General features: G+C 39.7%; 2 protein-coding genes across 7 annotated transcripts; both read right to left on the bottom strand.

Annotated features, from left to right (window-relative positions):
- Positions 1-445: 445 nt before the first annotated feature.
- On the bottom strand, positions 446-7135 carry LOC115420230 (rho guanine nucleotide exchange factor 19). The gene is made up of 12 exons (XM_030135496.1): positions 6750-7135; positions 6518-6670; positions 5502-5563; positions 5110-5408; positions 4864-5024; positions 4641-4793; positions 2600-2729; positions 2435-2509; positions 2180-2272; positions 1932-2080; positions 895-1059; positions 446-798 (listed from the first exon to the last, which is right to left on the bottom strand). Exons 1-12 carry the CDS (start codon positions 6878-6880, stop codon positions 753-755), a joined length of 1617 nt encoding a protein of 538 aa, XP_029991356.1. The 5' UTR covers positions 6881-7135; the 3' UTR covers positions 446-752.
- A 2262-nt stretch (positions 7136-9397) lies between these two features.
- Positions 9398-21998, bottom strand: ddi2 (DNA-damage inducible protein 2). Of its 6 annotated transcripts, XM_030134592.1 has the most exons (11): positions 21862-21998; positions 21544-21715; positions 18940-19069; positions 17780-18055; positions 17540-17666; positions 17230-17357; positions 16991-17119; positions 16754-16857; positions 16383-16575; positions 11566-11614; positions 11122-11205 (listed from the first exon to the last, which is right to left on the bottom strand). In XM_030134592.1, the coding sequence occupies exons 2-10, from the start codon at positions 21679-21681 to the stop codon at positions 11604-11606; spliced, it is 1236 nt and encodes a 411-aa protein (XP_029990452.1). In that variant the 5' UTR covers positions 21682-21715; positions 21862-21998; the 3' UTR covers positions 11122-11205; positions 11566-11603. The 6 variants fall into 6 exon arrangements, with proteins under 6 accessions (XP_029990450.1, XP_029990449.1, XP_029990448.1 ...); XM_030134594.1 differs by lacking the exons at positions 11122-11205; positions 21862-21998 and adding an exon at positions 11016-11098 and having other exon boundaries at positions 21544-21681; XM_030134590.1 differs by lacking the exons at positions 11122-11205; positions 16754-16857; positions 16991-17119; ... (4 more) ...; positions 21544-21715; positions 21862-21998 and adding an exon at positions 9398-11098 and having other exon boundaries at positions 16383-16520.
- Positions 21999-23123: the final 1125 nt, after the last annotated feature.

Below are 23123 nucleotides of genomic sequence, written 5' to 3'. Positions count from 1 at the left end.
TAGTAATTACAATGTTGCTGCAAAATACTTGTTTAAAAGATATTTTTACAAGTAAAATTGTATTTCCTTTAAAAAAAAAACCTGTCTTATTACTTCTCATGTGTCTGAAAACAGTTAAAAGTTTGAGCTTTATGTTGTGTGGGAGTGTTTGACAAGTGCATTTATCAACAGTCAAATGCAATCAAGTAAAGATAAGTGGAGGTGAATGTGCAAGTTAACCCTGATATTTAAGTTATAAACATTCATTCATTCATTATCTGAACCCGCTTTATCCTCACCAGGGTCACCGGAGCCTATTCCAGCTACTTATGGGTGAAGGCGGGGTACACCCTAGATATGTCGCTAGTTCATCACAGGGCTGACAGTCACTGACATTCACACCTATGGGCAATTTAGATTAACCTATCAGTGCATGTCTTTGGAAGAGAACCCACACAGACATGGGGAGAACATGCAAACTCCACACAGAAAGGTCCCACCCCCATCAACTGATGCTGGAATTGAACCCAGGACCTTCATGATGTGTCACCAAAAAAGTGTCCTATTACTGCTCATGTGTCTGCAAACAGTTAAGTCTATCAGCTTCATGTTGTGTGGGAGTGTTAGGCAAATGCATTTATCAACAGTCAAATGCAATCAAGAAAAGATAAGTGAATGTGCAAGTTAACACTGATATTTAAGGTATAAACAGTCAAATGTTAAAGAGTCAATGTAGAAAAATAAAAATTGCAGAATTGTTTCCCCACTTTTCATCAGTGTTTCGATGACAGCGCCTTCATCCATGTCTCTTTAGCTGAGCTGCATTAAACAAAAAAAAAACAAAAAAAAAAACATGCATAAATGGGTGCTCAGTGACATTTGTGACTAACAACAAAACTGGTTAGTTTGTCTTACCTTGTGTCTGTAACAAGTATCATGGCAGTGGGTTGTCCAGTTCGTCTCTTTAAGAGGCGAAGTATGAAGGAATTTGAAGGTAAACCCAGGACTTCAGTGTTTAAATGCTCAGTGCACACTTGTGTAGGGAATTCAGCATGATCCAGCACTATGAACTGCTCATCCCTGATACAATGCAGAAAGAGAATGAATGAAGGAATGAATGAATGAAATCTTTATTTCGAACATGTAGACAGTGAAATCAAAACAAAAATCAACCCACAAAATATAAGTACTGGTACATAAATGATTAATAAGCAAACAAACAACTAACTAACTAACTACTACTACTACAACAAATGAAATGAAATTATACATGCTCAAAAAGGAGTAGAAAGAAGTAAAAACTTACATACTCCTACCCCCAATTTCTATCCCTTATGATCATTATATAGCAATTATTTTTGTATGAATATTAATATCACAACAACAATATAATAATAATAATAATAATAATAAAACAAATGAAATGAAATTATACATGCTCGAAAAGGAGTAGGAAGAAGTAAAAACTTATGTACTCCTACCCCCAATTTCTGTCCCTTATGATCATTATATAGCAATTATTTTGTATGAATATTAATACAACAACAACAACAACAACAACAGTATAATATCACACATCCTTTTTCCTATATACACGAATATGATAATACTCCTTTACAACTTTTCCTACCAGATATTAATAAAAACTAAAAAGAACAAAAACAAAACAAACAAAAAAACAAATAAAAACACATATAAATACATAATATAAATACATAAAATATTCTATATTGTCCTATATAGTAGTAATATATTCATATATCCATATTTAAACTAGATATTATCAACACATATGTGGCAAAGCCCCACTATGAAAAACTACTATGAAAAAATACTTCAATGACCAGTAACAAAGTGAGAAGAATTCATGAAGGGCCAATCAAATGTGGTGGGGTGTGAGGTTGCTTTAGCATTTCCCTCATCTGTGTCTGATGAGTGGATGTAAAACTGACCTTTTAGAGGAGATGATCAGAAGGTCGCTGAGGAGGTGCAGGTAGACGCTGATGAGTGTTGTTCTTGGGATGCTGGTTCCTTCTACTATCAACTGTCTCACTGGACCCTCACGGACTAGAAAACGTCCACTTATGACCAGAGGGATTGACTGGATGGGTGAAGGAGCATGTGTTAGAATTTACTGCCATCTACAGGTCATGTACAGAATCATTTGTGTTAAACTTTTACTGCAAAGAAAAGTTGACACCTTAACTTTGCCAAAATCTAGTAGTGTTTCCAGGCAAATCAATTCCTCAATTTGTTTCATTTTCTTCACCCCATCGTCACACTCCCTCACCACCTGATCAAAGAGCCGAAAATGACATTTGTACATTTTAAGCATTTTTAACAGTTTAATTGGAAATTCCTATTTATTTGCCAACTTTAAGAGTAACACACACCAGTTAGAGCAGATATCCAATTTCTTTGCTGACTTCAGTTGCGTCTACGTTTAGATACTTACTTCATGAATGGCTTCTATTGCCTTTTCAAGACTTGGAAATGAATCGGATTCAGGTTCAGTCAGTTTCAGGATGCTCTGAAATTAAACCACAGCTGCCTTAGTTAACAAAACACACAAAAAAACAAATATGTATATGGTGTAATTCAAGTGTATGTAAATGCCAACCTCCAGAATGAGTCTAATGCGAGTAATTCTCTGAAAGGGAAGGACCAAGAAGGACTTGAAGCTCTGTCTTTGACACACTGGATCTTGCTCAAGAGTCTTAAGTGAATACATGAATTCCTTGTTCTGTTGTCTTAAAAAGAAAACAAGAGAAGGTAGAAACAGGGTTCCCACTCTTTCCCTGAAATTATTTTCCAGGAAATTTTCAGCCTCTACAGCAGGGGTCTCAAATTAATTTTCTTTCAAGGGACACAATCAGCCCAATTTGATCTCATGTGGGCCGGACCAGTAAAATAATAGCATAATAACCTGTAAATAATGACAACTCCAAATTTTTGTCCTTGTTTTAGTGCAAAAATCCCCCATTAAATTATGTAAACACATTTATAAACTGTCCAACCAAAACAGATGTGAATAACCTGAAAAAAAATGAAATTTCTGAAGAAAAGTAAGTGCAATTTTAACAAAATTATGCCTCAACTTATCATTTATACATGTGTATTATGGATTGGATCTACAAAGACACTAAACACTTAGTAACAGGCAGAATATTGTCAAAATTATGCTTCATTTTATTTAGACATTTCAGGTCGTTCATATTTGTTCAGGTTATTCACGTTTAATTGTTACAGGATAGTTTGTAAAGATTTTCATAATTGAATGTTATTTTTTGCACTAAAACGAAGACAAAAATTTGAAGTTGTCATTATTTATAGGTAGGGATGTCCGATAATATCGGCCCACCGATATTATCGGCCCGATATTGGCATAAAAATGTAATATTGGTGAATATCGGTATCGGTTTTTTTGCCTATCATTAAAACCGATAAAATAATGCCTTGATTTCACCGGCATTTACCGACGCATAAATGAAGCGTTGTTTGTAGCTGAAAGAAATGTGCAGTTTTCAAAATTGTACAGTAGAGTTGCCACACTGTAATAGACTCATGGAGGGAGGGAGAGAAAATAAATATGGCATTTTTTCCACAACTTAAGTTGAAGTACGTATTCTTTGCACAGACAGTGTTTACATTTTAAAAGCCTTGTTGCATTTGAGAATGCATCCAAAGGGGCATCACAATAAAATTAGGCATGATGTGTTAATTCCATGACAGGAGATATGTGATGTTACCTAAAATTAGTTTAATATCCCACATATATCGGCAGCGATATCGGTAGATCTCGGAATCGGAAATTAAGCGTTGGACAATATCGGCATATCGGTTTTTGGCAAAAAAGCCAATATCGGACATCCCTATTTATAGGCATAATGTAATATTTTTTTCACATCAAACCGAGAAGAAAATATGGAGTCATTATTTTTTGTAGGTTATTATGCAATTATTTTACTTGAGATCATACTGGTCTGTATGTTTAACCTGAACTAAAATGAGTTCGGCAGCCTTGACTGTGGAATTTTCACACTTCATCCCAAGGGCCAGATTGGAACCTTTGGCGGGCCGCATTTGGCCCCTGGGCCGCATGTTTGAGACCCCTGCTCTACAGAGATGAGTTGTCACGTCATAGACTACTACATTCCCGTCCCTCATTTTTTGGAAGTGTTCTTTTCTACAGTTGTAACTTGCATTTACCCAGACTGTTTCTATGTTTATTACTCAGACATTTGATGTGCAGTCTATGGCTATAATATATCTATGAAAAATAATTATGACAAATGTATCAGAATAATGCAAACACACCCACAGATTATAGCATAGCACTTCATTAGTCTGACAAACTGGAGTTACAATGTTTAACTGGGCAATTCCCAACTCAACATTCTCTTCTCTCTTACTTTCTCTAAAAATATTTGGATATTTTCAATCAAACACTAAAAAAGAATTTCCTTGGTTTCAGTTTGGGCACATAAGGTCACAAGGCAGGGGGAGGATAACTTAACTGTTTCCAGGATATTTGACGTTTTTTCTCATTTTCCATAACTGGAAAATTGGTCAATTATTTTCCAGGACATGTGGGAACTCTGCGAAATCTATAAAGTTTGTTGACCAAAGTCACTGCTGAGAGGAGCAGAAATTTGACTTACTGCAGCTGGTTCAAAAGAGCCTCTTGGTACATCATGTTAGTCACGTATGGCACATAAAGCCTGTGAAATGCTGGACAGTGTTGAAGCACAATGTCTCCAACCTGAGATATGAACACATTCTCTCCCAGCCGAAGTTCCAGATCCATAAGAAACCTGAAATAGACACAAACATCAGCTCAACAGTAACAGAAACTCTATAAAGATTCTGTATGACAGCTCTCACCTTTCACTTGTTGCCATCAATCGCTGAATGTTGGAAAACAAAATGTGGTGCTCCATTTGAGACAGGGCTTGTTTCAGAGCCTCGGATACATAAAAATGATTAACAGCGATTTGGAGGCTCCTCAAATAAGAAGCCTCAGAGCCCATCAACTCAAACATTGTCTACATAAAAGAGAAAATGGGAATGAATGAATTCATCTGGATGGTTATCACGTATGAAGAGAATGAATGGAGAAGCTTTTCACACCTCTTGAAGGCGAATCTCTCTTGTGGTCAATGTGCTAAGTAGACCAGACGCTTTGACCTCATCCAGATCTTGCCAAAGCGTGGACGGAGTCACCTTAATCGGGGTAGGTGGACTTGAACAAGGGAGTGTCAGTGTAAGTCTCAGATGGGGGGAAACTGTCTCCAATTGGTGACGAGGGGAAAAATGAGACCGAAGTTCCTGCAGATTCTCAGGGTTCATCAGCTCAGAGAGGCTAGGCTTTTTGAGTTGATGCAGGTCATTCTTCAAACTCTTCAGCCAGTAGTGCTGATACAGAGGGACTGGAAAACCGGGGAAAGAGAGACAGTAGTCTGTAGGAAATGTAAATCCACCCAGTGACTGACGAGGAGCCTAAAACACAGCAGTAAACTTACAATTATTCATGTACTTGGACTGAAATGGGCCGCATACTCTGCCCTCAACTGGATCCGTTGTCCTGGGAGATTAAAAAAGACCCAGTTAGTTACAAAAAACAAAAACAAAGCATAAGAGTATAACCCAGTTTTTCAACCTTGGGGTCGGGACCCCACGTAGGCTCGCCTGGAATTCAAATGGGGTCGCCTGAAATTTCTAGTAATTGATAAAAAATTAAAACTTACTAATAAAAGTTTACATTATACAGTATAAATGTTGCCTAAAATTAACGTTTATTTGCAACATAGTATAGTAAACTATTACACGATCAAAAACAAATTAATTTTAGCAAATAAAATGTCTCCATTTTGAATGTCTGGGTTCACCTGAAATTTCTAATAATTTATTTAAAAAAAAATTCAAAACTAAAACTTAATAAAAATTTACATTGTATAGTCTAAATGTTGTCAAAAATTAACATTTATTTGCAATATATTATAGCAAACTATTACATGATCAAAAAGAAATTAATTTTAGCCCAAAAAAAAAAGCCTCTGTTTTGAATGTCTGGGGTCACCTGAAATTTCTAATAATTTATAAAAAAAAATTTAAAAATTAAAACTTACTTATAAAAATGTACATAATACAATCTAAATGTTGTTGTCTAAAATTAATGTTTATTTGCAACATAGTATAGCAAACTATTACATGATCAAAAACAAATTAATTTTAGCCAAAAAAAAAAGAAGTCTCTGTTTTGAATGTCTGGGGTTGCCTGAAATTTCTAATAATTTATTAAAAAAGATTAAAACTTACTAATAAAAATTTACATTATATAGTCTATATGTTGCCTAAAATTAACATTTATTTGCAACATAGTATAGCAAACTATTACATGATCAAAAACAAATTAATTTTAGCCAAAAAAACAAAAAGTCTCTGTTATGAATGTCTGGGGTTGCCTGAAATTTGGGATTTTAAAATGGGGTCACGAGCCACAAAAAAGGTTGGGAAGCACTGGTATAACCCGTCTTACCCCTCTGAGCTTTGATTCTGATCAGCTACCGACTCATCCTCCTCAGGTGTTGGGAGAGAGAACAGCTTGGGCATAACTGAGAACATTTTCTCAAAATCCCAGGTTTGGTTTATCGCCACTGACCTGAGGACTGAAGATATATCTATGGAATGACTAGAAACAGAAAGAAAATATTTAATCTAAATGCATGCTTAAATTATTTTTCCTTCAGTTTACAGGTGGTGGTCCTCACCTGTCCTCTGGCTGGTTCATGGTGTTGCTGCTTTCATCAAGGCCTCCAGAGTCCTGTTCAGTATCTGTTTCCAAAGGAGGAAACCTTGAGGCGAGTTGTTCCGGTATGTCCATGGTTGGTGTTTGGGACATTAAACCTTTCACTTCTAGACTTCTTTCTAAGTAAGACGATTGATCTTCCAAACAGCGGCTCCTCTAATCTCTGCGGTCACGCCAAGCCATAACAAACTGATTAGGCAGTGACTCAAGGACTGAAAATTCAGCCTTGGGTTGTTGCACGTGTCCCTCACAATCACTCAGATTAGTGATCTCTGGTGGATGTGGACTGAACCCTCACTAAGTAGCAATTGCAAGAACTAGAGGCAGCTGTGCCTGTAGATGCAGCGGCTCAAATATGCTTTTACACTGTAAAAAATCTAAATCTTACCAAGTGTATTTTTCTCATTTCTAGTCAAAATATCTCATCACACTTAAAATAAGACATAATCACCTAAAGAGTAATTTTTCAGTGAGATTATAAGAATTTATTTTTGGACAAAATATCTTGAAAATCTTATTTTAAGAAATATAAGGATAATTTTCACTTGTTCCATTGGCAGATTTTTAGCTTGAATTAAGCAAAATAAATAAATAAATAAGAATCTTGAGTTAAGCAAAAAATAATAATAAAATCTTGAATTAAACAAAAAATATCTGCCAATGGAACAAGTGAAAATTATCTTGGTAAGATTTCTTGAAATAAGATTTTCAAGATCTATTGTCTAAAAATAAGTTCTTATACCTCACTGAAAAATTACTCTTTAGGTGATTATGTCTTATATTAAGTGTGATGAGATATTTTGACTAGAAATGAGAAAAATACACTTGGTAAGATTTAGATTTTTGCAGTGTACACTACATTCACACTGCAGGTAAAAAAATGTCACAAATCTGACTTTCTGCCAACATGTGACTTACATCTAATTTTCTTAGGAGTCTGGATAGAACAAATCAGACCCGGAACACTTTCTTATGTGGTCCTGGATCAGATACATATGTGATGTTTTGCAATGTGATTTCACTTTGAACGGTTATGTTGCATTTCATCCAACTTTTACATCACAATTCTGCGCTGGAGGAGTTGGGACACATTGAGATCCATATTTATCTCTTTAATCTCAGTGTGCTCCCTGTGATGTCACACCTATTTCTGGGCGTGTGGGTCAGTTTAGGGCAGTCATATCTGAATAATACTACAAACAACCATACAAAAAGAAAAACTGATTTCAGTGGCAAAAAAAAAAAAAAAAAAAAAATCTCCATTGAACATTAATCGTGCCTTCACATGCTATGGGAATTGTGGTAAATGCTAGTTATGAACTGCAAAATTGCACGTGAATGCCTCCTCATGTCCTATCTTCCACTGGGAAATAATTTTAATACACGAGCTGCCAAGATGAGATAACCTTTGAACTTTTCAACATGGCAGAGTGCAACAAGGGCTTCACCACAATGTTTTTATTATGTTTTTATTAACATTCTGCTGCTGTGTTTGCACATTTATAGCATACACAATTTGCAAAAAAAAAAAAAAATTACAAAAAGAAAATGCTGTAGCAGATGAATTAACATATCCAAAACTCTTTTAAACCAAGTAGCAGGTCACAATAAATTGTCGGCTGTTTAACATTTTGCCACGACATAACAAAAGCACTTGAACACAACACACTTGTGATTTTGAATTCACAAGTGGAAAGGATCATCTTCCCCCTAGCACGTGAAGGCAGCATGAGATCAAGTGTGAACATGGCGTTAGAAAAGTTGTAGTTGTTTGGATTCCTTTTATAGACAGAATGTTTCCATTAAAACACAACCTTTACCACACTGTGTTTAAAATACACACAGACACAATTTACAAATACTATTTCCATTTTATTTGCAATTTAAAATTTCATACAAGATAAAAGTAAATAATTCAATCTGCCTGAACATTGTTGGTGCATGACTTAAAGTCATTAAAATCCTTGATAGACAAAACATCTGAAAGCCATGTGTGGCATGACTCTTTAACAGATTACAAAACAAACATGGGTTGAACACACATAATGATGATTTGACACAAAATAAAGGACTGTCTGAACAGGACCTACAAACAGTTTTGGAATCTACACATGGCAAAGCTGTCCAACAGTGAAGAATGATACACAGTACAAGATACCTTCTGTAATAGTCATACTGAGCTGAAAAATGCCATCATATTTCAACAAACACACTTGTGGCTCGCATAATATGTAATTGATCCTGGCTATAAAATTAAGGATATAGACTTGAAATTAATTGAAAAATATTATATACCCTTCCACACTGCAGCAAGTATAGTTTTTCCACCACTTTTGGTTTGGAAGGAGAAGTTACTTTCCTTGATGTGTCAAAAATTACTTCAAATATCCCTATTTTTATTCTAAATAACTGAAACATTTCATTCAGAAATGTTCTGTTGAGGGCTGTTGGAGTAAAACTACTCCAGTTTCAAATTTCTTCTTCAGAATTGAACACCATGAACTCTTAAGCAAGAGTTGTATGTAATACAAAAATTAAAATAACGATTAATGTCTCCAGTCAATCATACAATATGTTGGATAAGAAAAAAAAAAAAAAAAAAAAAAAAAAAAAAAAAAAAAAAAAAAAAAAAAGAGTCTACCATACCAAATATCTAAAAACCAATGAAACGGGGGGCACCCAAAACATCTGCATGCAAACACACCTCACATATCTGCTAAATCCAGAACAAGTATTACCGGTTGTCCTGTTTGTTCTTGGAAACTTTGTAAGACAAACCAAGAGACAGCATTTCCCTGTTATTCGTGCTCCCTATTAAGAAGGGACTGAGACATCTGGATCAGTAACAAGGTATAAATAAAGACAGATGCTGAGTTGGGAGGCTGGAGATTCGCATGATTTGATTTGAGTCTAGGTGGGCACAGTGATACTGCGGGCTAAAAGCGCCAGCAGAGCGAGCTCCACAACTCCATGGGCTTGTTCCAGTGCCTCTGCAGCCTCCCTGGCAGAAAACCCAGCTGCCTGGATTCTCTGGATGTGCTCAGCTGGAAATTGTTCGATAAAGGGATGCGGAGCAGGGAGAAGGGGGGCTGGAGATGTAGGATGGGGAGCCTGAGCTGGAGGAGGGGTAGAGGGGGAGGTGCTCTGGAGTTCCTCAGGTGAGCCCACTGCCATTGACAAAGGGCTGAGAAAACTGTGCTCAGTCTGGGGGCCGACAGCGTCTGGGGTGTTATTGCCAGAGGCTCTTCCATCTGCTACCCCCCTGCCCTGCTGCCCCTCTGGAGGTTCCCTGAACTCCAGTTGCCCTGCAGGATCGGGAGAAACCTCTGGCTCAGGCTGACAAATGCTGATGTTATTGGCTTCATCTTGCCCACATCTATCTGTCCCCCACTCCTCCCCAGAGACATCTGGGCACTGTGGGGGCTCTTGTACTTCCACAGTCTCTGCTGTATCTACGCCCAGATGCTCATCCTGGACACAGAGGTCAGGCAAAAGACACGTAGATGGTCCCTCATCAGATACAACAGCAGCATGATTGGCTTTGGCATTGCTTGGTTCTGCACCGGTTGTAATGGCAGTTGATGGGTCGATTTGGGGGTTTTCTGGTGTTGGGGTGCGGGGATCGGGGGCCACTTCGTTTGTGTCCTGTCTGAATGGAAGTGAGGGGGAGCAGGAGGAGCTGCGGTTTTGGGACTGAGCGCAGTTATTGGATACGAGCAGCTCGTGTAGCTCTATCAGAGCAGCTGCCAGCGAGGGGATGCTGTCGGAGCTGGAGCAGCGCTCGCCCTCCGGCTGGTCCCTCTCTGAAGACACCAGATTCTGACAGGGCGGGGGGGACTCCATTTCAACTGAGTCAGATTGGTTTGGAGTGCTCACACATATTTCAGTGCCATCGACTGCATCAGACTCAGCTGCCTCCTGCTCCATGGGCTGAATTGGAGAAAGTTCCTCTGGCTGTAGGAGCATAGGGCTGTTAACCACCTCTTCTGATTCAGCATCTCCCTTTGTGATTTCAGGCTGTGCCTCGCTCTCTGGATTCTGAAGGGTCAGACTGCTGCTTGTAGCCATGTCTTCAGGGCGAGGACACACAGGAAGGACTTCTACTGAGGGACTGGTTTCCGGGGGCACTTTGAAGTCGCTACGTTCAGAAAGAGGATGAGTCTGGACCTGAAGTGGTGGAGGAATGGCATCCTCTGGTATGGATGAAGGCTGAGGAGGCTCCTGAATTTCAGACTGGTTCTGGCACCGCCCTGGTGCTGAGGCCTGCTCCATAGCGGCTGGGGCAGACTGTGAGCGATCCAAGGAAGGGTTCTGGGGTTGGCCAGAGGAGGTGGATGAGGATGAGGACATTTGGTCTAAGGTTCTGTGTAATGTAAATGGTGGGGGCTGCGGTGAGGTAGTTTGTCCATCTGCAGTGTCTATTTTAAGAGAAATATAACTTGGTATTAGCCAACTGGAATTAGTGTGAGGTCAGTGAGGGAGAATTTCTTTTTGTGTTGTATCTATAGGGAATACTAATGAATTTATACTTTACTTTTTTCCTGTAAGTAAAATGCAAATGGACATGATTCTTTAATTAGCTATACTCATATTTTACAACATGTGTGACTTTACCTGTTATTTATCAGTTTTATATATGTACTCTGAACAAATGTGCAGATAAATAAAAGCAAATGTACAACATGAACTAACCAATCCAGCAGCAAAATAACACCAAAATGAAAGAAAAAAACAGCAATGGACTTAGCACTGGCAATGGATCTGTGAATTTGCAGTACCTGGTTTGTAGGGCCCTCTCCAGCTGTCTCCCAATGCATCAGTGCTGTCCTGCTCAGGGGTTAGGGCACACACCACACACATCATGCAAAGGGACGGAGAAAGTTAGCAGTCACACACAGAGCATGCAACAAACCTATCAGCCTTTTCACACACAGATGTGAAAAGTGTCATCCAAAAACAACTGCTCGACCTACATAAAACCTGACACAAAGGTCACAGCGTAATCACATACTTTGGTCACCGAGGTTATGTTAGTGAGCCATTAAACTATCACTTAACTATAACGCAATTAAGATGATGGTGTTAATCCTGACAATAAACTTGTGCTTTTGTCCTAGTAATGGACTGAATCTGTCCACAAAGCTTTGAAATACCACAGTGAATCAAATACGACACTGACATTGAGTTTTGCGCTACTACAGCTGCTACTGGTTCAGATAACACAAGCCATCTGCAACATTTACCGGACACTGATCTCCACTGAAAACAATATCAAATTACTGTGTCAGAGATGTTTATGTAAGGCTTAAAGCATCAAATGAAAACTCCTGATAAGGCTTTTTAGGTTACAGCTTCAACACGTTCCCCTTCATTCCTAAAGGCAGTGTACAACAAAAAGTAATCATCAAAAAAAAATTAATTTCTCAGCGAGAAATATCATGAGAATATAATTATTCTTATATTGTACAATCATAAGAAAACTACTTTTACAAGTGTGAAAAAACTTCAAGTCTTTAAGTCACTGGTCTAGTTCAGAAGTTAATCATCATCGGTATTACCTCTAATCTAATCACCGTCTTATAATTTGCAGATGTTGATTTTCTAATACAACATAATACATACAACCCTAACATAACAACAACAGGATCATTATATGAGGATATGTCATGTCATACTAACGGAGTCAAAGTGAAATCCATTACAAGAAAACATACTGGATTAAAAAAATAATCTTTTTGACAATAATTGCACATTTGTACGGAAGCGTATTGCATTCACAAAAAAAATAATTTCGGCTCTGTTTTTCTGAATTAATGAGATAATTATCTCATAATTACGAGAAAAAATAAGTAAAAAAAAAAATCGGCGCTGTTTTTCTGAGTTTATGAGATACTGTTTCCTGAAAAAAAAAAAAAAAAAAAAAAAAAAGCTCTGTTTTTATGAGTTTATGAGATACTGTTTCCTGAAAAAAAAAAGCTCTGTTTTTATGAGTTTACGAGATACTGTTTTCCGGGGAAAAAAAAGCTCTGTTTTTATGAGTTTACGAGATACTGTTTTCCGGAAAAAAAAAAGCTCTGTTTTTATGAGTTTACGAGATACTGTTTTCTGAAGAAAAAAAAAATAAAATGTGTCTGTGTTTCTGTGTCAGTGGGACAGTGGTCCCTGGTCCAGGCAGGAGCTCCTTCTATCTGTGCTGCTGAAAGCCTCTCGGGGGAGCGTGAAGTTGTTTCCGTTCTCGTAACCGGTTCCGATTACGGATCATGGAACTAGTTTCGTTCACAGAAATCAGAACCAAGCCCCGCTTCGTGCACGGATCAAGCCCTTCAAGCACACCGGCGCTCGGAGCCTGTAACCCGGCTTCCTGACAGGGCACGACCGCGGTGATGGGAGTTGGCATTAATGAAGTCAAATAAAATGACATTCACCAGCATTAAAGAAAATATACACAGCAGAAGAGTGCAAATGTGTATTCATTTATTTGTCAGACCTGATGGAAAGCATTAGTCAGAACTAGATCCATGGAGGAGCGGCTTGGTGTACCGGTTCGTCCCCCCTCCAATAACTTTCCATCAGGTCCAGGCGGACAGCTATCCGCTCCCCGGTGTGTAAGCCGGACTGGAGCGGGTGGACGGAGCAGCTCAACTCGACAGAACCCCGGCGCTCGGAGCCTGTAGCCCGGCTTCCTGACAGGACAGGACGCGGTGATGGGAGTTGGCATTAATGAAGTCAAATAAAATGACATTCACCATGATTAAATAAAATATGCGTCTTGGTGTCCCAGTTCACCCCCCACCCCCGGACAGCTTTCCATCAGGTCCAGGTGGAAAGCTATGGGGGTGGGGGGTGAACCGGGGCACCAAGAGCTCCTCCACGGATCTAGTTCTGACTAATGCGTTCCATCAGGTCCGACAAATAAATGAATACACATTTGCACTCTTCTGCTGTGTATATTTTCTTTAATGCTGGTGAATGTCATTTTATTTGACTTCATTAATGCCAGGACCTGGAGTACGCTGCTGACACCATCCTGCTCAGCACATCCTACAGTCAGCTGACAGATGCTCTGGGCAGTTACAGTGAAGAGGCACAGAAGCTTGGCCTCCAAGTGAACTGGACAAAAACCAACCTCACGCATGTCAGTGATGGGCCAGATCCACCTCCCTTGCAGCTTGGTAATGACATTGTAGAACCTGTCAAGAGCTTTGTGTATCTGGGGTGATGACAGACAACGGGGACCTAAAACCAGAGATTACCCGCAGAAGGGCCCTGGCAGCATCAGCTCTGCAGTCTCTCTGGAAACCACTGTGGCGGAACCAGACCATCTCACGCAGGACGAAGCTCTGGATCTACAACTCTGCCGTCCTCTCCATCCTGCTCTATGGCTCGGAAACATGGCCTTTAAACCAGACTCTGGCTGCCAGAATAGATGGCTTTGATAGCAGGGCTCTCAGAACCATCGAAAACATCAGGTGGACCCGGCGGGTTTCCAATCAGGTGCTTGGAGCCCGCACACGCCAGCCCAAAGCATCCAGCCTGGCCGCGCAACGTCGCCCCCGCTGGTTCGGTCATGTCCTCCGCCTCCCTCCTGACCATCCAACAAGAGCCATCCTTCAGTTTGACCCAAAGGCCGCAGACTGGAAACGACCACAAGGCAAGTCCCGCACCCGATGGCTCGACGTCATTGCAGGCGACCTCCAACAACATGGAGTTACCATGGAGGACGCAGAGCAGCTGGCACAGGACCACCAGCCATGGAAAACACTGGTTCACCTGGTCGGCCCAATGCACCGGGACAGGACACCCGCCCCATGGCAGGAGTCCTAGTAGTAGTGGTAGTCATTAATGCCAACTCCCATCACCGCGTCCTGTCCTGTCAGGAAGCCGGGCTACAGGCTCCGAGCGCCGGGGTTCTGTCGAGTTGAGCTGCTCCATCCACCCGCTCCAGTCCGGCTTACACACCGGGGAGCGGATAGCTGTTCACCTGGACCTGATGGAAAGTTATTGGAGGGGGGACGAACCGGTACACCAAGCCGCTCCTCCATGGATCTAGTTCTGACTAATGCTTTCCATCAGGTCTGACAAATAAATGAATACACATTTGCACTCTTCTGCTGTGTATATTTTCTTTAATGCTGGTGAATGTCATTTTATTTGACTTCATTAATGCCAACTCCCATCACCGCGTCCTGTCCTGTCAGGAAGCCGGGTTACAGGCTCCGAGCGCCGGTGTGCTTGAAGGGCTTGATCCGTGCACGAAGCGGGGCTTGGTTCTGATTTCTGTGAACGAAACTAGTTCCATGATCCGTAATGGGAACCGGTTACGAGAACGGAAACAACTTCACGCTCCCCCGAGAGGCTTTCAGCAGCACAGATAGAAGGAGCTCCTGCCTGGACCAAGGACCACTGTCCCACTGACACAGAAACATTTTTTTTTTTTCTTCAGAAAACAGTATCTCGTAAACTCATAAAAACAGAGCTTTTTTTTTCTTTTCCGAAAAACAGTATCTCGTAAACTCATAAAAACAGAGCTTTTTTTTCCCGGAAAACAGTATCTCGTAAACTCATAAAAACAGAGCTTTTTTTTTTTTTTTTTCGGAAAACAGTATCTCGTAAACTCATAAAAACAGAGCTTTTTTTTTTTTTTTCAGGAAACAGTATCTCGTAAACTCAGAAAACCAGAGCTTTTTTTTTTTTTTTTTTTTCAGGAAACAGTATCTCATAAACTCAGAAAAACAGCGCCGATTTTTTTAAACTTATTTTTTCTCGTAATTATGAGATAATTATCTCATTAATTCAGAAAAACAGAGCCGAAATTATTTTTTTTTGTGAATGCAATACGCTTCCGTACATTTGCTCTCCTGATGAAATTTAGTAATATATAGGCTATGCGATATATTCTGGCTTTCATAAATAAACACCTATATCTCTGTTAGCACCAGGTGTGTCTATAAGTTTGTCTTTGTAGGTGGCTTCAAGTGCTGTTCTCACACTCCCTCAGAGATCCATCTGCACTGCACTACAACAGAATCTGATAAAAAACAAGAGCCTTTGTTGAGTTCTCTGCAATGAAACATCCCCAGAATTGTTGATGAGCACCGATAGCTTCATTCGGATAAGCGTTTTAACCGTACTTCTTCTCAATTACAGTGTGCTTCCAAGCACAGTGAACACAAGACATCTAAAAACTAGAAGACTGTGCTTTGTTACATCCATGGACAATCCAACTGTGCTGAATAGATTTTTTAGGGTTTCAGAGGCAGATAGGCCTTCTTTCTGCTATGTCTGTGTACTTCAGCTTGGGGAATTTTACTCTATGAAATTAAAGGACAAAAAGCCTTTTAACTTATTTTCTTACATGATGTTAACTGCCTGATAGATAATTATCACTTTCATGAGTTCTTTTTATTCTAAAGCACATTTAATTTGCTGAGGTGATGAAATGAAGTGACCATGTGACCAAAATTTCAGATGATATGCATAAATGAGGTTGAGAGTAAGAAGCTTTAAGTGCCGCATGCAGATGTAGTTCTAACTGAGCTGAAAAAAGCAGATTGAAAAACAGGCTGAAGTGCAGAGATGGGACACCATTCCTCACCGCTTTCCTGTATGGACCTCTGAAGCGCCTCTGCTAGTTCTCGGTCAGCTATCTCATCTGGACGAGCATCTTCACGGCCCTCTGCCCCGTATGCAAGACGGGCACACTCTGGCAACTCTGACTCAGACAGAAAGCGGGTTTCAGTGCCTGTGGTGCCTATTAGAAGCACACTCTTCTTTAGGTCAATTGAACACTGGAGAAAGAAAAAAAACAAAAAACAAAAAACAGGACATCAGGACAAATGATGCATTTTTGTAGACTTCAACCATCCTGTTCATTTTGTATACAAAGAACAACAAATGGAAGGTGCAACTTGATCTAATACAGCAGTGTATGACAAAGTGAAATTAGAAAAAAAAAGGGGCTCGCACCTGGTGTCTCTTCAGCATATCCAGACCAAGCAGCATATCCATCGGTTGGTCCTCCAAGATGGAGAAAGAACAAGGTAGAAAATCTCCCTCTATCTGGACCTGAGCTGCACAAGACATTTGGGCTTTCAGTTTAGATTCCGTTCTAAATACAGTTCAGACATAGACAGTATTATGTAACATCAGTGTCTAAAAAACCCCCAAAAAACCCCCCCAAAAAAAATCAAAAATGACACTCACCCAAATGAACTCTGCCGATGATCTTCTGGGTGCCCACTCCCTTGGCAATCCCTGCCCAGCGTCGATCCACCAACCGCATGATGTTGCAGCGTTCAGCGCACGCTTGGCTCATGATGGTCATCTGAGCTCCTAAAAGCATCAAGAGCACATACATGTGACTATATTACATGCATCTTGCAAATTGTTAGTGTAAACCTTTGACAAATTTTAGATCCTGCAAATGACTTTTCACGGTTTACCTGAGTCAACAAAAGCTTTCACAGGGTGCCCATTGACTTTGCAGTTAATGTAGAGCATAACTACTTGTCCAAAACTTTCTGGGGCCTCCTCCATTGCAATGGTCATATTTTCTTCCACATTGTGCTGCCTGGAATAGGATGGACTTTACTGTTTAATAACGAGGAAAAAGTGCTGCCAAACTAATTTCTTATTTTTGATTTCAGACAATGATGTCAAATTCATGAATACTGCACATATTATTCATTACACAAATAATACTGGCATATTTGCTACATCCTGAATATTCAAGGATATGCATTTATACCACACCTAATGTCCTCTTCAATCTTTGCTTGGGCTTCCAAATCAAAAGGATCAGCAGTCAGTAGCCTGATTCTTTCTTGCTCCCGTCGGGCTCGATCCTGCTGTTGCTCCTGTAGCACTTTAGTAAAACGCTCTGAAGAATTACAAAATTTACATGATCATGACCAGGTGACAGCTTTTGAGAAAGAGCCGACCATAAACATAAACTGTCATATGTGAACATCAAATATTTCCTTTTTAATTCACCTAAGTCTCCACTTAGCAGGGCCTCAGCAAGAGGTGGGTTTCGCTCCTTCAGGAGTGACAGCTCGTGTGGATTAGATAATAGCATCTGCTGAAGTAAGGCAGGGTCATCCAGCCCCTGAGGAGAGGAGCCGCGAAAGGCCATTGGTGTGGAAGGTTGTGTGGTGCGCTGCGGTGGAGGCTGTTGCTGAGGCTGTTGTTGAGGCCTTGTAGCACCACGTTGACTGGACGAAGACGTGCCTGGGACTGTGATGGATCGGAAGTCAATTTGGGGCAGACCTACAAGCAAAAATGATGAGTGAGAAGTTAGCATGTTGAATTCATATAGATTCTATGCAATTCTTCAGCTTATGAGATAGATAATGTATTAAACACTAGTACAGATGCACAAACCTTTAAAAAAAAAAAGAAAAAAAAAAAGGTGCTCAGTAGAGTTAAATGTAATTCTGTTTTTCAAATGGTTGATGGACTGGATTTATATGCTGCTTTCCTACTGTACTCAAAAGACTTTACGCTTTTGCAAACACAATCACACATTCACTTCAGTTGGAATTCCGTGTTTTGATCAAGGACACTTCAATACATAGACAGGAACTGGGGATCAAACTGCCAACCTTTTACTTTGTATAGGACCAACTCCACCTCCTGAGTTAAACTCACCCACAGTACTCACTGAATACTTTTTCTTCCACTTTTAGCTTCATTTTTTAAAAGACAAACTGTAGCAGTCTAGCATGATTTTAAAAAACACCTGCAGGTACTAGACAACCTGTTAGATACATACCACTCACTGTTAATCCTGCAGCAACTGAACATCTGTGCTTTAGAGAGCAACGGTAACTGCCATTTCAAGTGAGTATTTAGGTGAGGGAAAATGGTGATTATCAGCAGCTACTTGTGTTGCTGCAGACAGCATATTTAAGGTACTGCAGTAATGTATGACAGCTAATGATAAGTAGACAGTTTACTGTCTTAATCCACTTTTATAATCACAATAACAATAGTAAAATTATATCTATGTATAAATCAAAAGCCATTATCCTGCTGCATGTTGAGACATAAAAGCATATAAGAATACAATCACAGGTCAATTTTATTAAACCACAACTTGGTAATACACTAACATCTGTAGTTTTCATGCCAATTTAAACAACATGCGGTACCTGGAAAGGCTGGCTGAGTGGGTGGTGGCCTCCTGTCTGCTTGCCTGAGAACCACCACATCTCCATCCTTTACACCATAATTCCCCAAGGCACGAGTGGGGTCTTTCAGGGTCTCTTCTGCATATGTGATCTGAATGCAGAAAGAAATTGTTCAGCATCATTTGAAAGACTTGGGAATACTGTTTTTCATTCCATTAACTTCATGTAATTCTTTGTACATCACTCCAGACTTTGGGTGCTTGCTTGTTACTTTTCCTAACATTATCTATTCATTGAGTAAACCACACTGAAAATACTTTTTCAGTAGACAGCCAGACTGGCTCTGGACCCCGATGATCTTTCAACAGACATACACTGAACAAAAATATAAATGCAACACTTTTGTTTTTGCTCTCATTTTTCATGAACTGAACTCAAAGACTTTTTCCATGTACACAAAAGGCCCAATTCTCGCAAATATTGTTCACAAATCTGTCTAAACCTGTGTTAGTGAGCACTTCTCCTTTTCCTGAGATAATCTATCCACTTCACAGATATGGCATATTAAAATGCTGATCAGACAGCATGATTATTGGACAGGTGTGCCTTAGGCTGGCTACAATAAAAAGCCACTCTAAAATGTGTAGTTTTATCACACAGCACAATGTCGCAGATGTCACAAGTTTTGAGGGAGTGTGCAATTGGCATGCTGACTGCAGGAATGTCCACCAGAGCTGGTGCCCATGAATTGAATGCTGATTTCTCTATCGTACACTGTCTCCAAAGGTGTTTCAGAGAATCTGGCAGTACATCCAACCGACCTTACAACCGCAGACCATGTGTAACCACACCAGCCTAGAACCTCAATATCCAGCATCTTCACCTCCAAGATAATCTGAGGCCAGCCACCCAGACAGCTGCTGCAACAACTGGATTGGATAACTAAAGAATTTATGCACAAACTGTCAGAAACCATCTCAGGGAAGCTCATCTGCATGCTTGTCCTCCTCATCAGGGTCTCGACCTGACTGCAGTTCATCATTGTAAGCGACTTGAGAGGGGAAATGCTAACATTCGATAGCATCTGGTACTTTGGAGAGGTGTTCTCTTAACGGATTAATCCCGGTTTTTACTGCCCAGGGCAGATGGCAGACAGTGTGTATGGGTATGGGTAAGCGGTTTGCTGATGTCATTGTTGTGAATCGAGTAGCCCATAGTCGCGGTGGGGTTATGATATGGGCACGCATATGTTATGGACAACAAACACAGATGCGTTTTATTGATGGCATTTTAAATGCACAGAGATACCGTGACACAGTCCTGAGGCCTACTGTTGTGCCATTCATCCACCTCCATCACCTCATGTTGCAATATGATAATGCACAGCCCCATGTTGCAAGGATGGACACAATTCCTGGAAGCTGAAAACATCCCAGTTCTTGCATGGCCAACATACTCACCAGACATGCCACCCATTGAGCATGTTTGGGATGCTCTGGATTGGGGTATACGACAGCGTGTTCCAGTTCCTGCCAATATCCCGCAACTTCGCACAGCCATTGAAGAGCAGTGGACCAACATTCCACAGGCCACAACCAACAACCCGATCAACTCTATACGAGAATGTGTTGCACTGAGGTAAATGGTGGTCACACCATACACTGACTGGTTTTCTGACACCACCCCCATACAGTAAAACTGCACATTTTAGAGATGGCACACCTGTGTCTAATCATCTTGATATACCACACCTGTGAAGTGGATCGATCATCTTGGCAAAGGAGAAGTGCTCACTAACACAGATTTAGACAAATTTGTGAATATTTGAGAGAAATGGGCCTCTTTTGTACATAGAAAAAGTTTTAGATCTTTGAGTTCAGCTCGTGAAAAATGGGAGCAAAAACAAAAGTGTTACGTTTATATTTTTGTTCAGTGTTAAAAGTGAAACACATTAAACACTGCATTGTTTATATACTTTTAATTACTTTCGATTTCTGTTTCTCTTTGGCTAAAACGATACAAGTCAAATGCAACACATACGGTGGTTAATTTAAGTGTTTTCGCTTTCAAACTGTTAAACTAAAACATGTTGCTTCAACACCCTTTCAGTCTAAGATTCAGATAATATCCCTACAGCCTCACCCACTGATATGTTGAGGTGAAATTAGCATTGGCTTGAGTGTTTATCTAACAAAATATCCCGTTATCTTAAGCCAACGTTGAAGCTAATGTTAACTATGACTCTATTAATAACAATTAGTACGTCAACGAAATGTAGTTTAGAGGTTAAAGTAAATAAGTCATAAAATGTCACTTAAAACCTGCCATTCGCGTTAGTAACCCTTAGCCTACATATATATCTGACAGTATGGCAGCAGTTAGCATTAGCTAGCTTTAGGTGCTTTACTGCTAGACTCAGAGGTTCACTTTTGGTCTTATTAATGTCAGACATAAATAAAAACTATTACAGTTATAAGTAATCGCCGAGACCACGAAACGACAGACTTGTTTGCAGCTGGTAAACAAAGTTTCGCAACACCTCATTGCATCTGATTCATGCTAGCAGATGAGCTAACAAGCTATTAGCTACGTTAGCTCTACGGCTATATGTAATCAGCATCCTACCTGAATTTCTCCATCTGGGATTCCAGATTCCAATGCACAAAGTGCTACAAAGTCTCTCAGTTCCAGCTCTGGAGACACATGGAGGGCGAAGGTGGTTTCTGGACGATCCCTCGGAGCGCAGAAAACGGTGACCAGCATCGCTTTGACGGGACAAAATCACTGGACAAACCCGCTGTAACAGAATGCGGTTAGTGTAGTTCCTTGTTTAGCAGTGGAAACCCCTAATTATTATATGGATTTCAACAAATATATTTGTGTATTTCGGTAAAAAATAAATAATCAATATCACACCGAAGGCAGTGAATGCTTTGCACTTACTGGGTAGGAGCACGAAGTGACAGTTTCTCGTTTTATCAACAACTAAACATCAAGTATCGTTCAGAAATGCCGCATTTCATCCAGCTTGTTTTCGACATGTCGCATTACAGGATTTGCAGTCGTGAGTTGTCTTCTTCTTCTTTGTGTTTATCGGTGCATTGCAAACCAACTTTAGAGTTATATCGCCACCTAATGTAGCTCATGGAGTGAGTAGATCCTTGACATTAGATCAGATGGTCTGTAAATATAATATTTATAGGATATAAATAATGAGCCTTCTGTATTTCCTAAAAGTGCCTGTTCTGTTAGTGATGTTTGAAATTGTAATAAATTGGCATTATTAGTCTTAAAATTAACCCAACAGTGGTAAGCAGCAAACAAAAGAAGGCAAAAAAAAAAAAAAAAACAAACAGGAGGAAGATCTGTCCAAATGACAAAAACCTAAACATATAAGAAGAAATACCTTACAATATACACCAAAAAATATAACCCCAGTAAATGTGCACTTAAATGTGATTTTGCACATTCATCATACTGAACATTGCAGTTTGTTTTTGCATCTTACAGTGTAATTCTTCTTCTTCTTTTTTTTTTTTATCCAGGTCCGTTTCTATACTTCTAATTTATTATGTGTAGCGTGTCTATCTAATTTGTGTCTTACAGTATTTTTCTTTTCCAACTCTCATCCCTTTAAATGCTAAAAACTCATAACAAAATACCTGTGTATATAAAATAGTGTAAAAGTATTTCTTCTGACTTTTCCAACAACACAAAATTTAACTGTGTAACTTGCCTGTGTTTAAATATCCTGTCAATCCTTTTCTGATTTCCCTGAAGTCCTGTTCCAGTTGTGAATTAATCACAACAACAATCTTTGCACTGTTTTGTTACTTCCACTAACTACTTTTGGCATAAAGTCACTTGACAGGTATGGGGGAGTAAAGTAGGTATTTTTGCATAAGAAAAGGGGATACATGTTGTGCTGAAGCAGTAGGACCTCTGCCATACAGAAAAGAAACCCCAGCCCTATTCATTTATTGTTATTGCAATGACTTCTACTACTTTAATAACGGAAGCACACACAACAATACAGTCACAGGCTACATGTTTTAAATGAAATTAGTCCAGAACATAGAATAGGTTTTCCTTTCCACAAAATGTGCTTTCATTAAAGGGGTCATATTTTTCTAAACTCATTTTTATTAGTCTTTGGTACATTTATTCATGTATTTGGGGACCCTACTAGTTCAAAAAGTTTGAAT

Source organism: Sphaeramia orbicularis, chromosome 5 (assembly GCF_902148855.1).
Source record: "Sphaeramia orbicularis chromosome 5, fSphaOr1.1, whole genome shotgun sequence".
Classification (NCBI taxonomy): domain Eukaryota; kingdom Metazoa; phylum Chordata; class Actinopteri; order Kurtiformes; family Apogonidae; genus Sphaeramia; species Sphaeramia orbicularis.
Note: the sequence above shows the minus strand (reverse complement) of the source record. Positions and strands in the feature narration are given on the sequence as shown.

Bases quoted from the DNA above. Each gene is read 5' to 3' on its own strand.
- ddi2 (XM_030134588.1), bottom strand. From the start codon at position 11,650: ATGATGTGTGTGGTGTGTGCCCTAACCCCTGAGCAGGACAGCACTGAT. The intron at 11,206-11,565 runs GTACTGCAAATT...CTCTTAAAATAG, and splicing joins GAGAGGGCCCTACAAACCAG to ACACTGCAGATGGACAAACT.
- LOC115420230 (XM_030135496.1), bottom strand. From the start codon at position 6,880: ATGTCCCAAACACCAACCATGGACATACCGGAACAACTCGCCTCAAGG. The intron at 5,564-6,517 runs GTAAGACGGGTT...TTAATCTCCCAG, and splicing joins CAGAATCAAAGCTCAGAGGG to GACAACGGATCCAGTTGAGG. The intron at 799-894 runs GTAAGACAAACT...TGTTTAATGCAG, and splicing joins ATACTTGTTACAGACACAAG to CTCAGCTAAAGAGACATGGA.